At 44.0% G+C, this 15,880-nt stretch overlaps 2 protein-coding genes across 6 annotated transcripts in view; both read right to left on the bottom strand.

The window, feature by feature from the left end:
• Positions 1 to 4,082, bottom strand: part of Pcyt1a (phosphate cytidylyltransferase 1, choline, alpha isoform) — a 44,145-nt gene extending 40,063 nt beyond the window's left edge. The window contains exon 1 of one of the 3 annotated variants that reach the window (NM_009981.4): positions 3,972 to 4,082. The gene's annotated coding sequence lies outside the window, so the exon portion shown is untranslated. Of the gene's footprint in view, positions 1 to 3,564 lie in introns of all 3 variants that reach the window. The other 2 variants (NM_001163159.1, NM_001163160.1) reach the window with 2 other exon arrangements.
• Positions 4,083 to 5,903: 1,821 nt separating this feature from the next.
• On the bottom strand, positions 5,904 to 15,301 carry Tctex1d2 (Tctex1 domain containing 2). 3 transcript variants are annotated; one of them, NM_025329.4, is made up of 5 exons: positions 15,076 to 15,301; positions 12,050 to 12,183; positions 9,693 to 9,762; positions 8,082 to 8,145; positions 5,904 to 6,247 (listed from the first exon to the last, which is right to left on the bottom strand). In NM_025329.4, the coding sequence occupies exons 1-5, from the start codon at positions 15,192 to 15,194 to the stop codon at positions 6,200 to 6,202; spliced, it is 435 nt and encodes a 144-aa protein (NP_079605.1). In that variant the 5' UTR covers positions 15,195 to 15,301; the 3' UTR covers positions 5,904 to 6,199. The 3 variants fall into 3 exon arrangements, 2 of the variants coding, with proteins under 2 accessions (NP_079605.1, NP_001334112.1); NR_154990.1 differs by lacking the exon at positions 12,050 to 12,183; NM_001347183.1 differs by lacking the exon at positions 9,693 to 9,762.
• Between the last annotated feature and the right edge of the window lie 579 nt (positions 15,302 to 15,880).

The following is a 15,880-nucleotide window of genomic DNA, read 5'->3' as shown; positions in this document are numbered from 1 at the left end:
ACTCATTCTCAGAAAAACAAAAAAGAAAAGAAATTTACTTTAAGCTAAGTGTGGTGGTTTGTGTCTGTGGTATCAGCATTTGGGAGGTAATGACAAGAGAATCAGGAGTTCAAGGTCATTCCCAGTTACTCAGCAAGTTGGAAGACAGCCTAGGCTATGTGAAATCCTGCTTCAAAAAAAAAAGAGAGAGAGAGAGAGAGAGAGAGAGAGAGAGAGAGAGAGAGAGAGAGAGAGAGAGAGAGAGAGAGAGAGAGAGAGAGAGAGAGAGAGAGAGAAGAAAATCAGGAAAAGGAAAACATGCCTAGTAGTGGTAGTGTACACTTTTAATCCCCACACTAGGGAGGCAGAGACAGGTGGATCTCTGTGAGTTGGAGGCCAGCCTGGTATACAGAGCGAGTTCCAAGACAGCGGAGGTTACCCAAAGAAACCCTACCTAAATTTAAAAAAAAAAGAAAAAAGAAAGAAAGAAAGAAAGAGAAAAGAAAAGAAAAAACATTACTCTGAAAACAGACTTCATGAGGTTCCATTATACCACAAAAAAGAACCCTGTTCTGTGACCATAAAGTAAGCAAATAATCACATTCAAGGTAGATCTCAAATACAAAACCAAACCCACCCCTTTCTTAAGAGTCATACACTTCTCATTTCTCAAGTATAGAGCAAACCCCATGTCCCTATTTTTAGCAGCCCTCGTGTCAAGAGCGGTTAGTAAACAGCTGTGGCTGTGATGTAACAGCTTTGCAGACCAGAAGGAGAGGGCTCCCCTCGTTCGCTGGCACTCACCCTAGTTCAAACGAAGAAAGCCTCAAACGAATACAGTTTTTAACTTGTGGTTCTGACAGTTAACCAGAAGGAGTGAGGTGGGGTGGGGGTGGGAGGATGCCCTGCTGTACACCTACCTAGAAAGTGAAATTCAAAACATAAACAACAATAATTCAATTATTTAGGAAATCTAAACCTAAAATAAGTATATGGAATAATCCTACTGGTTGTTTGACCATGCTCCAGTGAGTCTATGGGTAACACAAAGCTGACCTTTTTTTCTATCCTTTTTCTCAGGGAGGTCACAAGGGTAGCAGTTGGATTGGGAAGACTGGGATGTGAACGTGATGGCGTTCATTATGTGAAACTCCCAAATAACAAATAAAAATATTATGTTGGAAAAGAAAAGAAATAATCCTTCCCATAATCAGAGTGAGTTAGTGTTAACATCAGGAAAAGCAGCCTGGAACCCAGTGAGACCATGTTCCTTATGAGGAGGTCCTCAAGAACGACAAACTCTCCATATTTATACAAGGAGAAATCATAAGCTCATTCTCTCTCAATAAAGTCACCATACTGGTTCTCACTGAGGCTGGCCTCAAACTCTCTATGCAGCCAAGGAAAGAGTTCAAGGATGGCCGTGAACTTGTGATCCTCATGCCTTTACCACCCAGCTGCTGAACGTACAAGCCTGTACCATCATACCCAGCCATTTTGCTAGCTTGCTTTGAAAGAAATCGGCAAATCAGCCTTGGTTTAAACCCCAAATTAAAAACAAAAACAAACAAGCACAAGCGAAAAACTAGCCAATTCCCTAGAGAAGTGAAGTTGAAGCAGGTTCTCTTCTAGTTCCTTCTGGTTGTGTAAAATATGTGTCAAGTACATAAGCATTAGTCCTAAAGGTGTAACTGGTCAGGCCAGAATAGTCCTCCAAACCCTCAGCAATTTCCACTTAAGAACCTTTCTGACTCTTCATTCCCTATTGTAAAGTGTACAGTGAGAAGGGTGGCTATTAGGTAGGTAACCAGATTAATACACTGTAGTGAAGTTAAAACAGCCCAGGCTAACCTAGGATTCACCATCCTCCAGCCTCAACTTCTCAAATGATAGGATATATACAACCACAGCTAGCTTTCAAATTCCTGTTACCATTGTTTTGTTTTGAGATATTCATTCTCATTCATTCTCTCTCTCTCTCTCTCTCTCTCTCTCTCTCTCTCTCTCTCTCTCTCTCTCTCTCTCTCTCTCTCCTGACTGTCCTGAAGCTTACTATGGAGAGCAGGCTGGTCTTTAAAGGTATGTTCTACCATGCCCTATCCCAGTATCTTTTTTTTTTTAATTTTTTTTAGACAAAGTCTTTCTATGCAATCCTGGCTGTCCTGATACTCCACTTGCAGTTGAGGCTGGCCTTGAGCTCAGAGATATCCCTATCTGTACCTCCCAAGTGCTGGAATAAAAGACATTTGGTACCACACCTGACCCAATACCTTTTTAATAGCAATCCTATTTACTTGTAGACTCTCCAACCATAAAGATTGAATAGAATATGAAGATCTATCTCTCCCTACTTCTATTTTATTCTTAGCAAACTGTTTTCTGGGTTTGCAGTTTTGCTCTTAAACTGTGTTATCCTCAAAGTTTCTCCTTCCTCAATGCCTATTCCTGGCAGTTTCTCCACAACAAACGCCTATATCCTTATTGCTTCTATAACTATCACCATCCCTATTTCAATATAGCTTTTGGCTCTCCCAACAAAAATTGTGTTTTAGTCCTCAATCATAACTAGCTATCTTGATTACGGTCAAATAGCTTTCTCCAGTTAAGGCCATCTGTTGGAGCCTGTGGCCAGCACAGGTCCCAGTTCCTAACTCACTCTACACTTACTTCTCTGCAGTTCCTTAATCATAGAATCATTACAGAAAGAAAAACCTCAAATAATCCAAACCCACTACTTCTCAAACTAAAAAAGCAACAACAGCAAAAAGCTAGACATGGTGGCATGCACCTTTAATCTTGAGGCAGAGGCCAGGAGTCTCTGTGAGTTCAAGGCCACCCTGGTCTAGATGGTTCCAGGTCAGTGGCTATACATAGTGAGATCCTGTATTAATGCCTCAGAGCCAGCACTGGTGAGGCAGAAATAGGCAGATCTCTGAGTTCAAGGCCAGCCCGGTCTACAGAGGGAGTTCCAGGACAACCAGGGCTACATAGAGACACCTTGACTTGAAGAAACAAACTCACAAGCAAGAGCAAAGAAACAAAACCAAAACACTTTAAGTCCACCAAAATTTTTAAGCCCAACTGAAAATACTTGTCTCAGCCTCCTGGGTGTCTGAATTCTAGTTGTGTATCACCACACCCAGTTTTCAAACTTTAGCTCGTTTACTGCATACGTAGTAAGATGTAGGAAGCTAACTTTATAGCATCATTGCAAACACACCTGAAACCTATTTTATAAATCCTTACTATGTGAACACAGCGGGGATTTCTATTGTAGACCAGTTGTCTGTATTTAGTTAGTTGCCATCCAACTAAACTGTCTTCACAGCCCAATAGTAAACTGGGACTCAGAGTTGGGTGGCATAATCCAACTCTGAACTTTCCGCTTACTGACGAAGACACTAGCTCAGTGGTGAACTAAGTTTCTCACCCACGGAAGTTTGCCCGTAAAATTCAAACTCTGGTCTGGTCTCACACCAGTGCGGTTTCTTCGTAAGACCTGTGCCGGGTGGGTCCCTCGCTCATTCACTCACACTTTGTACACAAACACAAGTGCAAAGCACCACCCCCAATTCCTGATCTTACATTCTCCTCCAAGTCAGCCCTCAAAGTCGCTGCTTGTCGGTGAGCGCGCCCTCGCAGCCGCTGCTTCATGGTCCCTCGGATCAATCCCCTCAGTCACTATCCATCGATCAGTCAGTCCCCGGGTAGTCACTGCTGCATACTTACTCGGTCATGGTCCCGTCGCAGCCTCTGCCTCGTGCTCTCCGAGGTCAGAGTCCCTCGCATTTACTGCTCCGGGGGTCACAGACCCCTCACAAGCGGCCACCCCTGGGTCACAGTCCTCTTGGCTGTCATTGTACCTCGGTCACAGTAGCCTCCTGCTTCACACTTTCCCTAGCTGTCACTGGCCCACTCTTCAGTCGCAGCCCCCTCACGCTCCCAGCCCGCCTTTGTCCTCGCAAAGCACCCACTACCCGGAGTTTCCTTACCTCAACTCCTCCAGGCTCCGGTCCCCCTCGGATCCCTTCCCCGCGCCGCGTCACCGACTAGCGAAGTCAAATGGGTTGCGGGGAGACGCCCGGGAAACATCTGACCGGACTGCGGACCGGAAGTCCCGCCTCCCGCCCGCCCTCTTGTCAATGCCACCTCCGCATTCCTGAAAACCACAACCTGACAGAGTAGTTCCGCTTCCAGAGGGGCCGGGCGCGTGGGGTGACTGAGCCGAAGCGCTGGAGGCAGGCGCGGGGTCGGCGGGCTCGGAATTCCGGATGTGTGGCGCCTCCTGCCGCCGGTCTCCCGGCGTCCCCTGCGCCCGCTGCCCCTCGCCTTCTCCGCAGGGCTGGGGCTCCGATGTCCGACCTCCCCGAGGACTTCGAGCCCGCCGGCTCGGTCAGGCGAGCTCGGGTCTGAGCTCATCCTCTGTCTGCCAGTTATTCGGACCTGGGTTGACTCATCAGAAAACGAGCCTAGAAATCGACCCGGGAAGTAGTGGAGCAGGAGTAGAGGCGAGGGCAAAAATGCACAGACAAGGAGGCTGTAGTCTAGGGAACGAACTTCCTACGGTGAGCTTTTGGGGGATTTTGTTTGGCCGAGTCCCCCCCCCCCACACACACACACACACAACACACTTCTAAGATTTTGTGTGTCCACGGAGGCCATAAATGGGGTGACATGTCTTGGAGCTAGAGTTAACGGGCCTTTGTGAATACCTGGGTGCTGGGACCTGAACTCTAGTGGGTTTTGTTTTTTTTGGTTTTTTGGTTTTTTGTTTTTTGTTTTTTGTTTTTTTTTTTTTCGTTTTTTCGAGACAGGGTTTCTCTGTGTAGCCCTGGCTGTCCTGGAACTCACTCTGTAGACCAGGCTGGCCTCGAACTCAGAAATCCACCTGCCTGTGCCTCCCCAGTGCTGGGATTAAAGGCGTGCACCACCACTGCCGGGCTAATTCTAGTCTTAATTGAACAGTAAGTGCTTTTAACTCTTAACCACTGAACTCTCTCTCCAGACTTTTTGAGGGGAATTAAAAGTAACTATCAGACATGGCCTTTACTGTTGCCGAGACTGGCCTGGACCTTACTATTTGTCCCATGCCGGCCTTGAATTTGCAGTGGACCTCCTGCCTCAGACTCTAGAGTGCGGTCATTAGCCGCCACACCCTGTGCAATTCTGTAGCTGTAAGGCAAGTGGGAAGAAAACTCTACAGGAGAAAGATGGGGGGGGTGGGGGTAGACTTTTATGTATTTGTTTGCATTTTTTACTTGAAGATAACTGAGAGGAAAGAGGATGGGTGAACTTGTGCATCTGCTGAGGTGCTTCTAAGGAGAAAAATGATTAAAAGCTAGCACACACACTTAAGTTCAAATAGGTATTTGGACTTGGCAGATAAAATGCCCCCAAAAAAGGACTTCGTAGCTGGAGGAGACACCAAGGGCCTCTCTGGGGAAGATGGGCATCACAAAGGTAGTAGTTTAGACTGTAGCTAACATAGAAACCTAGGAATCTTTTTATGGTGGTGGTTATTTTCTAGACAGGGTGTCTCTGTATAGAGCAGGCTAATGTATAATTCACAGAGATCCACCTGCTTCTGCCTCTTGGGTGCTGGGATTAAAGGCGTGTGACAGCACCACCTGGCTGAAACTCCTTGCTCTACTTTCATGTACACTTGAAATTTCTCAGACCCTGTCACTAAACAAAAGGGATATACCTTTAAGCAGTGAGCTGTGTAAACCATAGGGTAGTCAGCCAATAGCTGAGCACAAATAACAGGCCAGAAGAAACGAAAGCAACAGTACAAAGAAAGTAAGTTTTTATAATGGTGCAAAATTTGAAATTAGCCCCTTGATAAGGAAAGGTCAAAATTCAAATGGTATAACCTAATGATATAAATGCAGCTATTATGAAAGTCATAAAAACTATTCATGACATAAGGGGTGAAAACACACAATTTATTTTATAAATATTTTTTTACATCTTATAAGGAACAATGAATAGAAAATATACCCAAGTATCTAGTCATCTGACATATTAAAATGAATTTTCCCCTTTTTCTCTATATTTTCCAAATGTAGAAAGGGCAGAGATAACATAATAAAATCAAGCCATTTAAACATATACAACTTAACAGATTTTAGGTACCAAAGTGCCAACTTGTTTTTATTTGGTCAGGAAATTTAACAATATAAAAAAGTTAAGGTTCCTTGAAGTCACACTTCCCAACGATTCAATAGTAGAAACACCCAAATGCTGCCACCACACAGAATAAGCTGTCCTACAATGAAAAAGACAGAAAACAGAAATCCGCAGGGTTAGTGCTAATGAGAAAGTAGGCCAAGCTGGCCACTGAAACTGACACACACTAGATCCTTGTCAATTTTCTTTTTTCCCTTTGTCTTCAGGGAATCTAGCTATGTAACACAAAAGGCTTCAAACTTGGAATGGTCTTCCTGCCTCAGCCTCCCACGTGTAGGGATTGCAGGTGTGACCCTCTATATCCTGCCAACTTACTTTGCTCAGGGTTTCAGTTAGGTCCTGAGCCCATACAGAACTGAATGGACGAAGAATGTGGGCGATGTTAATGAAAGACACAGATGTCACAGGCCTCCAAATAAGGCTGAGCACTTAACTAGACAGGTACGACTAAGCTCCAGAAAGGACTTCTTGGTCTCCTTCCCAGCCCTGTTTCTCCCTGTAGCTGCTGCCTGGAGAGGAGATGTAACAACCTTTGAAAGATCTCCGGTTGTCTGAATAAACTACACAGATTCAATTCCTGTCTCTGCTCATTGGCACCTGTAAGCAGCCAGGCACAAGGAGCTCTGTGTCTCCAGTTACTTTACTTCCTTTTTTTGTTTGTTTGTTTTTGTTTGTTTTTTGTTTGTTTGTTTGTTTGGTTTTTCGAAACGGTTTCTCTGTGTAGCCCTGGCTGACCTGGAACTCACTTTGTAGACCAGGCTGACCTCGAACTCAGAAATCCACCTGCCTGTGCCTCCCTAGCGCTGGGATTAAAGGTGTGCACCACCACGCCTGGCTACTTCCATTTTATGATTGCTTGTATTTTTCTTTAGTTTTGAGAAGTGACTTTAAGATAAATAGATGATTTTATTATTGAAAGTTTTGTTTATAGAATCTTTATCCAGATTCTTAGGTAGCTCAGTGAAATGTGATATGTTCCAATGAACAGATAGTTCTAAACTAATGTTAATTATTACTCTTACAAGGACTGTCAGGACTGGATTTTGGAACATAGTGATTTATGGGGGTGGTTATGATGGTTAATCTTCACTGTCAACTTGACAAGGTTTAGATTCACCTCAGACACACTGCTCAGCAAGTCTGTGGGAGTCTACCTGGAGAGGTTTAACTGAGGAGGAAAGACCGGCCCTGAACACGGGCAACTTCCCACGGCCACAGCTATAAAGCTCCTGCTGCCAGGCCTCCCTCACAAGAGCAGACTCTGCAGCCTGAACTGGAAGGCATCTGCAACCTTTCCTTGGTTTTGTTTTGTGTTTTTGGTTTGGTTTGGTTTGGTTTGGTTTGGTTTGGTTTGGTTTTTCCAGGCAGGGTTTCTCTGTGTAGCCCTGGCTGTTCTGGAACTCACTCTGTGAAGCAGGCTGGCCTTGAACTCAAGATACCTCCTGCCTTTGCCTCCAGAGTGCTGGGATCAAAGGTATGCACCACCATAGCTGGCTACTAACGGTAATCTATAACACTGTAAGCATGTACACATGTTATTAGAAGACACTTTATCATTGTTCGGCTTACGTAGAAATGTCTATGAATTCTGTTTGTAGTTTTTCACAATTAAATAGTAAAAATTAATATAAAACCACTGATGCCGGACAGTGGGGCACATGACTTTAATTCCAGCACTAGGGAAGCAGGCGGATCTCTGAGTTAAAGCCAGTGTGATTTATAGTCCCAGGACAGCTAGGGTTATCCAGAGAAACATTGTCTCCACCCACATACCTCCCCCACAAAAAACACACCTTATCCAGAAGTCTAAGAGATGTCTCAAAAATAGTTTCCTCAAATTTTAGCAGTAGACTGGTGTTGAATGGCCATATGTCTCCAGGAAGAAGACATGGAGGAGTTTCCCAAGGACTTACGTTCATGAAAACATCGTGAGTGTAGTTGTCCGTGTCTGCATCCCAGAAACAGCGAGCAGCCATGCTAAAATGCCAACAAAGAATGGTCAGCAGTCTACTGCTCTACTCACCTGCCCCAGTGAATCCATTTCCTACATTCTAACAGGCCCATTCTCCCAAACTTTTCCATGGCATGGAGAGAATTCTACTTGTAAAGCAATGTGTGCTGGACAACCAGGAAGTGTGGGAGTCATAGGTGACTATTTGCAACTAGAGGTGAGGGCCCAGGGCCTCTAGCCACCTCAGCACCCCAGCCAGCTGTCTGAAAACTACAGGACTCAATCTCTCGGAGTCTCTGGTTCTTAGAGTGGAACTCCACTGTACATTACTTTAGCTAGGACACTTGTATGTATCTTCCGGAGGGCTTAGTTCTTGAATAATAGGAAAAGAGGTCTTACAAAGGACCCAACAGAATACTTCATCCAACGTAGTAATTTGTAGAAATATATACAAGAAAGGTGCAACTGTTAGCTAGAATTCAGTCATCTAACTGGACTTTCATTAGGAGGCTCAGAGCAGTAAAATAAAATGTTTTTGAGGCTGGGGAAGATGGCTACTGGGAAGACCTGGGCTATAGAGAGGCCCTGTTCCAGAAACAAGCAAAAGCCAGTTAAAGTCCTGAAAGCCTGTAATCCCCGCACCTGGGAATGGGAGGCAGGAGATCTAGGGTTCCGGGACATCCTCAGCCACATAAATGTACTTGAGGCCAGCCTAGGCTACAATGAGACCCTGTCTCAGGAAAAAAAAAAAAAAAAAAAGTAGAATTTCAAAATATCTTTAGAGGCATAATGTTTCTGTGCACAGTATAAAGATTATTCTTGTATCATTCAAATGCTGATTTCTCCATCCTGCTACCTGGTTTCAATCTGACACAGCACTGTAATCATTATGTCGAGACTCTCCTGCTTCAGATTTGTGTAAACATTGCTCCCCATTTATTCTTTGACTTGTCAATAAAAGCTGATCAGCCAATGACTGAGCATAAGAGAGCATTTAGGGGACAGAAGGGGGTAGTAAGAGGGGATTCACCATAGGAAGGGGTTCCAGAGACATCATGCCAGACCAACACTAAATTGCAAGTATCATGGGATTTTGGCTGGTGGTGGGGGAGGGGGGGGCTAGCCAGATGAGTTTAGTTGTTTAGAATAGATCAATGGCTGCCCAGATATTGTGAGGTGAAGTTTGTTTAAATACTCTTAGTCTCATTCATTTGAGACCTAGCTAGGGATAAAGAGAAATACTGCCACTTAAAAAATATACTGTGATACTGTGGATTGTCAGGAGGACAGAGTCAGGCCCTGCTGACAAGGGGCTGACAAGTAATGCTGGCATCCAAGCACAGAGCATGTAACCAGTGTCATGACTAAGAAAGAGCTGACTCTAAAGACTTTAGCCTTGGAACCACACAGACTTACTATTAGCCTTACTCTTCAGTTGCCAGAACCTCTTCAGTTTATAGTTGCATCTGTTAAGTCATCCTCATTTTTACAAAGACATATGCTTACTGAATTATTGTGAATACACAATGGATAATTCCCAAGACTACAAAGGCAAGAAAAAACAACTACTCACAATACTCCTTCACCCCTCTGCTCTCCAATCACCACTTGCACCACCATTTTATACCGGTCATATCCCAATTCTAGACAGGAAAAGAGGGTTATCTATATTCAAGTACATAGTACAATTACTTACTGAACACAGATTCTGCCACAATAGACATAAGCACTCAGTCCACGGGTACTTAAGGAATATGATGGTGAGGTTAGGGATCTGAGACTTTGAGATAAACCCTAACTATAAAGTTACCCTGAAGTAAAACCTTAGAGCCTAACTTTCTCTTTAACGTTCTCTAGTCTGTTTGAGGCCAGCCTAGGCAGAGGAAGATTTATTTTGGGGGAAAAATAAAGAAAAATTAAACTTATACATATTAAACATGAGTGGCACGTAACAGCATGGGTAGGTGATACTAAGAATTGCTGGACATAATAAATAAATAAATCTAAAAAAATAAAAAAAAAAAAAAGAATTGTTGGACTATCCAGACACGACTTTAATCCCAGCACTCAGGAGCCAGAGGAAGGCGGATTTCTGAGTTCAAGGCCAGCTTGGTCTACAGAGTGAGTTCCAGGATACCAAAGGCTGCACAGAGAAACCCTGTCTCAAAAAACAGAAACAAAACAAAAAACAAACCACACTCACACACAAATAAACAAACACTGCTAAGTGTAAGCTCTTTCAGAGTATATTACCTTCTGGCCAACCAGAGTTTCTTTCTCAGGATTATTTATAGCTGCACTTGACTCTGTGGGGCTTTTCAGCTGGCTTAGCACACTAATTAGTTTTCTTACATAGTAGCACAGATATTATAAAATGTACCTAACGTAATTTTTTGTAATGAATTTAATCCCCTGAAAGAAATGTCAATTAATATTCATTAACTGTGCCAATTTATTACGGTACTCCAGTGTTTATTACCATGAATGACATGTGTACCTACTTAAAACTGCTGTTGCTAATAATGCCTCATGTTCCATTGAGTGTAGACTACAGAAGAAATGTAACTTTATATTTATCATGTGAGTCTTAATATACTAAAGATACTAAGAATATCAGTCATTTTCATGTATTAGATGAAAATGGAACACTGTTTTGAGAACAAATCCTCCACTCTTACAGAGTGGCCTAGATGGAATAAAAACTGTGGTATATTACCAAATAAATGAAGAGAAAGGAAAAAATACAAAGGAGAGCAGCAGGGCTGGATGTGTGACTGTGACTGTGTGGTAGAACATTTGCCTGGCATGCAGGAGGCCTGGAGCTCCATCACTAACACTCAGAAGGGGGATGGCACAGATTAAAAAAAAAAACTTTTCTGATGGCACAACATTAAAAATAGTGTTTTGGGGGTAGGTATGGTGGCACACCCCTTTAATCCCGTCACTCAGGAAGCAGAGACAGATCCTCTATGAATTCCAGGCCAGCCTGGTCTACATAACAAGTCCAGACCAGCAGAGCTACATAATCAGACCCCTTCTCAAAAAAAAAAAAAAAAAAAAGCAAAACCAAAAAAACTAACCAAACAAAAAAAGGTTTTGTTAGCAAGAGACAAAAGCACAAAATGTATTTAGGTGTTAAGTCTGGCAAGAATGGAGGGCTAAAGAATAAAAGCAGTTAGGGATTCAGCAAGAGGTGGGACTAGGACAGCCTGGGAAGGTACTGAACTGACTTAAACAGTCAAAAGGTTGGAGAGAAAAACAGTTGACAATTAGGAGGGAAAGGAGGCCTTTCTGAATGCTTGGGTTTACTGGACAGTGGTTCCCTATAACGCTTTAGTGAAAATCTTTACTTTTTCCCACCATCTGCAAAATGTCACCTGAGTAAAGTCACCAAGTAGTTATAGAATTCTAGACACTGAAGAATAGTGTCTTTTTTAAAATGCGGAGTTTGAGCCGGGCGTGATGGCGCATGCCTTTAATCCCAGCACTTGGGAGGCAGAGGCAGGCAAATTTCTGAGTTTGAGGCCAGCCTGGTCTACAAAGTGAGTTCCAGGACAGCCAGGGCTATATAGAGAAACCCTGTAAACCCTGTCTCGAAACACACACACACACACACACACACACACACACACACACACACACACACACACACACACACACACACACACACAAAAGCAGAGTTTGCATCCTAGGTTTAAACATGGGCAGGGCAGTGCATTCCTTTAATCTCAGCACTCAGGAGGCAGGGGCAAGAGAATACTTGAGTTTGAGGCCAGCCTGGTCAAAAGAGTGAGTTCCAGGACAGCCAGGGCTGCAGTCACCCTGTCTCAAACCAAACAAATGAAGAAACAAAAAAGGAGGAGCGCAAGAACAAATGAGTAGAACTGGGTGTTTGAAGGGAACATCATTTCTACTTACAGCCCATGTTACCTTTTAGCTTATCTTTAATCATTTCTGATAGACGTTTTGTGAGTTGAGGCATTTCATCTGGAGAATATTCAGCACTTGCCAATTCTTCCTTGAGCACAGTATGGATGCAGTCTTTAACCACAGAGGGTCTAAACCTAAGTCCAAGAATATCTAAAGGTCAGCTCAGAGCCCTGGCTTGCCTTCAAACTTCAGCCTTTTTGATCAGTAGCCTTAATGGTTTTTGTTTTATCTTACACTCTTATTATAAATGTTAAGTTAAGCATGCAAACAATTCATGCCCCACATCTACATCTATGGCCTTCACAAACTTGAGATTGAAATGCATTCCATATCTAATAGGCAACCCAAAATGAACATCCTAGGACAACGTAGCTCAGCTGGTTAAGCATTTGCCTGTTAGGTTGAGGCTCTGGGTTCTGTCAGCAGTGTCACACATAAAATTAGAAAATTTCATATTCAGCTTCTAATAGTCTTGTCTTGCCTAGGCTAGGTCTTCATAGAGTCCTCTCATCTCAGTTTTCCAGGCCCTCAAGCCAAAACCTGGGAATCAATTTTGTTGGTGAGTAAATTCTATCTGTTCTACTTTCAAAATAATCATTCTTACCAATAATCTAAGGTTTGATCATTCTTACCAAGCTACCGTGTCCACTACTCCCATTCTATATTACAGTCTATATGGACTAAGTCCCTGTGCTTTTATTTTTTTAAGATTTACTTATTTTTATCTCCTGTGTATAAGTGTTTTACCCTTGGAACTACATATAGGGATGTTTGTAAGATAACATGTAGGTGCTGGAGGATGGGGGTGGGGTGATGGGACAGACAGGGTTCTCTGCAAGAACAGTAAACCAGGTTAGCCTTGAACTCAGATCCACCTGCCTCTGCCTCCCAAGTGCTGGAATTAAGGCATTCACCACCACTGTCTGGCTTTCATTAGATCTCTAGGGTTTAGGTCTGGGCTGTGGCTCTCAGTGTTTTGTGAAGGGTGGCTCCTGAGCATGCTCAGATTTAGGATTTGATCCCCAGCGTGCACCCACACCGTAGTGGTTCAAACCTGTAATCTTAGTGTGGGTGTTATAGGCAGCAGCATCAGGAATTCAAGCTCATCTCTCTGTATTGGAAGTCTGAAACCAATCTGAGGTGCACAGGATCTTGTCTCAACCTGATTTCAAAATGTGGCCTTATTAAAATAATGTATCTAAGGGTCTGGGAATATAGCTCATCCTTGCACGCATGAGGCTCTGTTTTAAATCCTTAGCACTGACCCAACCCAATATTATTATTTACTTCTTCCCTTAAGCTTTTTTTTTAAAGCGTTTATTTTGTGTCATGGCATGTGTATGGGAATTCGTTTTTTCCTTTCACTACCTAAGTCTCAGGATTGAACTCTGGCATCAGGTTTGAAAACGAGTGCCTTTACCAGCTGAGCCATCTTACTGGCCTGCTTAAGCTTTTTCCTTTTTACACACACACACACACACACACACACACACACACACACACATATATATAATTTTTATGTGTGTTTTCCCCTGTATATATGTGTTTAACTCCTGCTGCCCTTGGGATTACAAACAATTGTGAGCTGCAGTGTGGGTGGTGGGAACCCACGCTGGGTACTCTCCAGGAGGAGCAAATCTCTCCAGCCCTTGCTTATGCTTGTTCAGTCTTTCATAAAATGCTAAGCCGCTCTTCGGACAAGTCACATATGAACTCATAGGATCACTGGCATGTTTGTTACTAACATCATTCTTCACTGTGTACAGAGAAATACAGCTCAATACCATTCTATATATTTAGAACATTTACTGAGGTAACAAAACATGCATTTTTCTATATTCATGTGAAAACGGCTTCGTGAAGCTGCTATGGAAATATAGCCACTCTCCCCTACCTTGTTTGTTGTTGGGTTGTTTTTTTTTTAAGGATTTACTTATTTTATGTCTATGGGTATTTTGTTTGCATGTGTGACTAAGTACCACATGCAACCTCTGCCCACAGAGGCCAGAAGACAGCATCTGATCTTCATGTGGGTGCTGGGAACTCAACCGCAGGCCTCTGGAGGAGTAGTCAGTGCTGTTAACCACTGAGAAATATCTCCAGCCCTCCACCATGATTTTGAGACAGGGTATCTCACTGGGATTTGCAGATGAAGCCAGGATGGCTAGCCAGGGAGTCCTAGAGTCTTGTTTCTCTATTACTGGGACCAAATTCCCATCACCGGGATTACAGTGTACGACGACTTTTTACAGGGGTGCAGGAATTGAACTCAGGTCTTCATGCTTTCAGAGCAAGCAGTGACAGACTGAGCTATCTCTACAGCCCTTCACCAACCAGTTGCATACCCTGGGGACAAAAAAATCCTCTCTTGGGCGCAGTGAGATGGCTAGCTGGTAAAGGGCCTTGTACCCAAACCTGATACCTGGGTTCAATCTCCAGGATCCACATAGTTCAAGAACAGAACAGAACCAATTCCCCAAAGTTATCCCTTGATCCTAAGTAGCATGCATACACCCAAACACTCAGCCACACCCACAAGCACACGAACCTTTTTTTTTCTTTTGTAAGATGAAGTTAGTGATGTATATGTCCTATAGTCTGAACTGACCGCCCTCTTCTAGCAACCTAAGGTGGCGATCGACGCTATATGAAAAGGGCTTTGTAAAGACACAAGTCGGGTGCCAGAAGTAAGCATATCCTTCCTGGCACAGGTATGCACACAGTAACCATAGGAGTACAGCTTGTAAGCCGCTTGTTTCCAGCTTCTATTTTTCCTGTCCCGCGTGCGCACCCCCTAAAGCCTCCAAGAAGTCAACCACTTCCACAGCGCCAGTTTAGGCTCCCGGTAAGACCTGCTAGTCAGACTGCAGAATTCCGTGATGGAGAAATCACTACGTCGGAATGCATAAACCCGCCCAATCCCTTCCCCAGCCCGGCCCCTCTCCGTGTCTCCTTAGGGAAGCTCACGCATCCAAAAGCCCCGGCCCCATCCCCACATCGCCCTCCGTGCCCTGTCTGCTACGCGCCTTTGCTGGAAAATGGGCCTCAGAATGTAGGTGTTCTCAGGCTCCCCTGAGTTCTTGTCGACCTCACTCAAGCCCTCGGAGTGAGCCGATAAGGACAGGCCGCGGAAGGACACAGCCATATCCCTGCGTCTGGTCCAACAGATCTCTAGAAGGAAGTGTGGTCGGTTGCGGCTCCGAAGATCCCGGCACAGGTCGCTAGGGCAACGGGTCTCACACGTGACGTGTGGTGACCACCGCTGCGCCTGCGCACTGGCTGGAGGCCGTGAGCCCGCTGGGAAATGAGTACCAAACCGAGACCAGGACTTTTTAAGAGAAGTTAGGCAACCGACCACTTGCCACTGAGAGGCAGACCAAACCAGACCTAACTTCCTTTTTTTTTTCTTCCTATTTTTTTGAGACAGGATGCAAATAGCTCAGACTGGCCTCTAATTCCTGCCTCCATCTCCCCAGGTTTGGGATAACAGAGTTATCGGTGCCAAGTTCTATGGGTGCTGGAACTAGAACGCTACTGGGTCACAACTGCACACCGTCCCTTCTGGGTTTGGACAACTTGTGAGTTAAAAGTAGGAAACAAGTAGAATTTATATGTAATTTTGCTTTGTTTCCAGACAGGGTTTCTCTAAATCCTCTTGACTGTCTTGGAACTGACTCTGTAGACCATACTGGTTTCAAACGCCCAGAGAGCCACTTGCCTCTGGCTTCTAAATGCTGAGATTACAGGTGTTGGCCACCAAACAGACCCAGCACACATTTTTGTTTGCTTGTTTTTATTTTACATTTTTGTTATACAATATATTCTTAACAT

The sequence above is a fragment of the Mus musculus genome, chromosome 16 (genome assembly GCF_000001635.26).
Source record: "Mus musculus strain C57BL/6J chromosome 16, GRCm38.p6 C57BL/6J".
Classification (NCBI taxonomy): Eukaryota; Metazoa; Chordata; class Mammalia; order Rodentia; family Muridae; genus Mus; species Mus musculus.
This window is presented reverse-complemented; position numbering and strand designations above follow the sequence as displayed.

What these genes read in the sequence shown, in the direction of transcription:
- Tctex1d2 (NM_025329.4), bottom strand. Translation starts at nt 15,194, where the DNA reads ATGGCTGTGTCCTTCCGCGGCCTGTCCTTATCGGCTCACTCCGAGGGC. An exon ending in CAGAGGGGTGAAGGAGTATT is followed by an intron (nt 8,146 to 9,692) that starts GTGAGTAGTTGT and finishes TTGGCATTTTAG; the next exon opens with CATGGCTGCTCGCTGTTTCT. An exon ending in CTCACGATGTTTTCATGAAC is followed by an intron (nt 6,248 to 8,081) that starts GTAAGTCCTTGG and finishes TTTTCATTGTAG; the next exon opens with GACAGCTTATTCTGTGTGGT.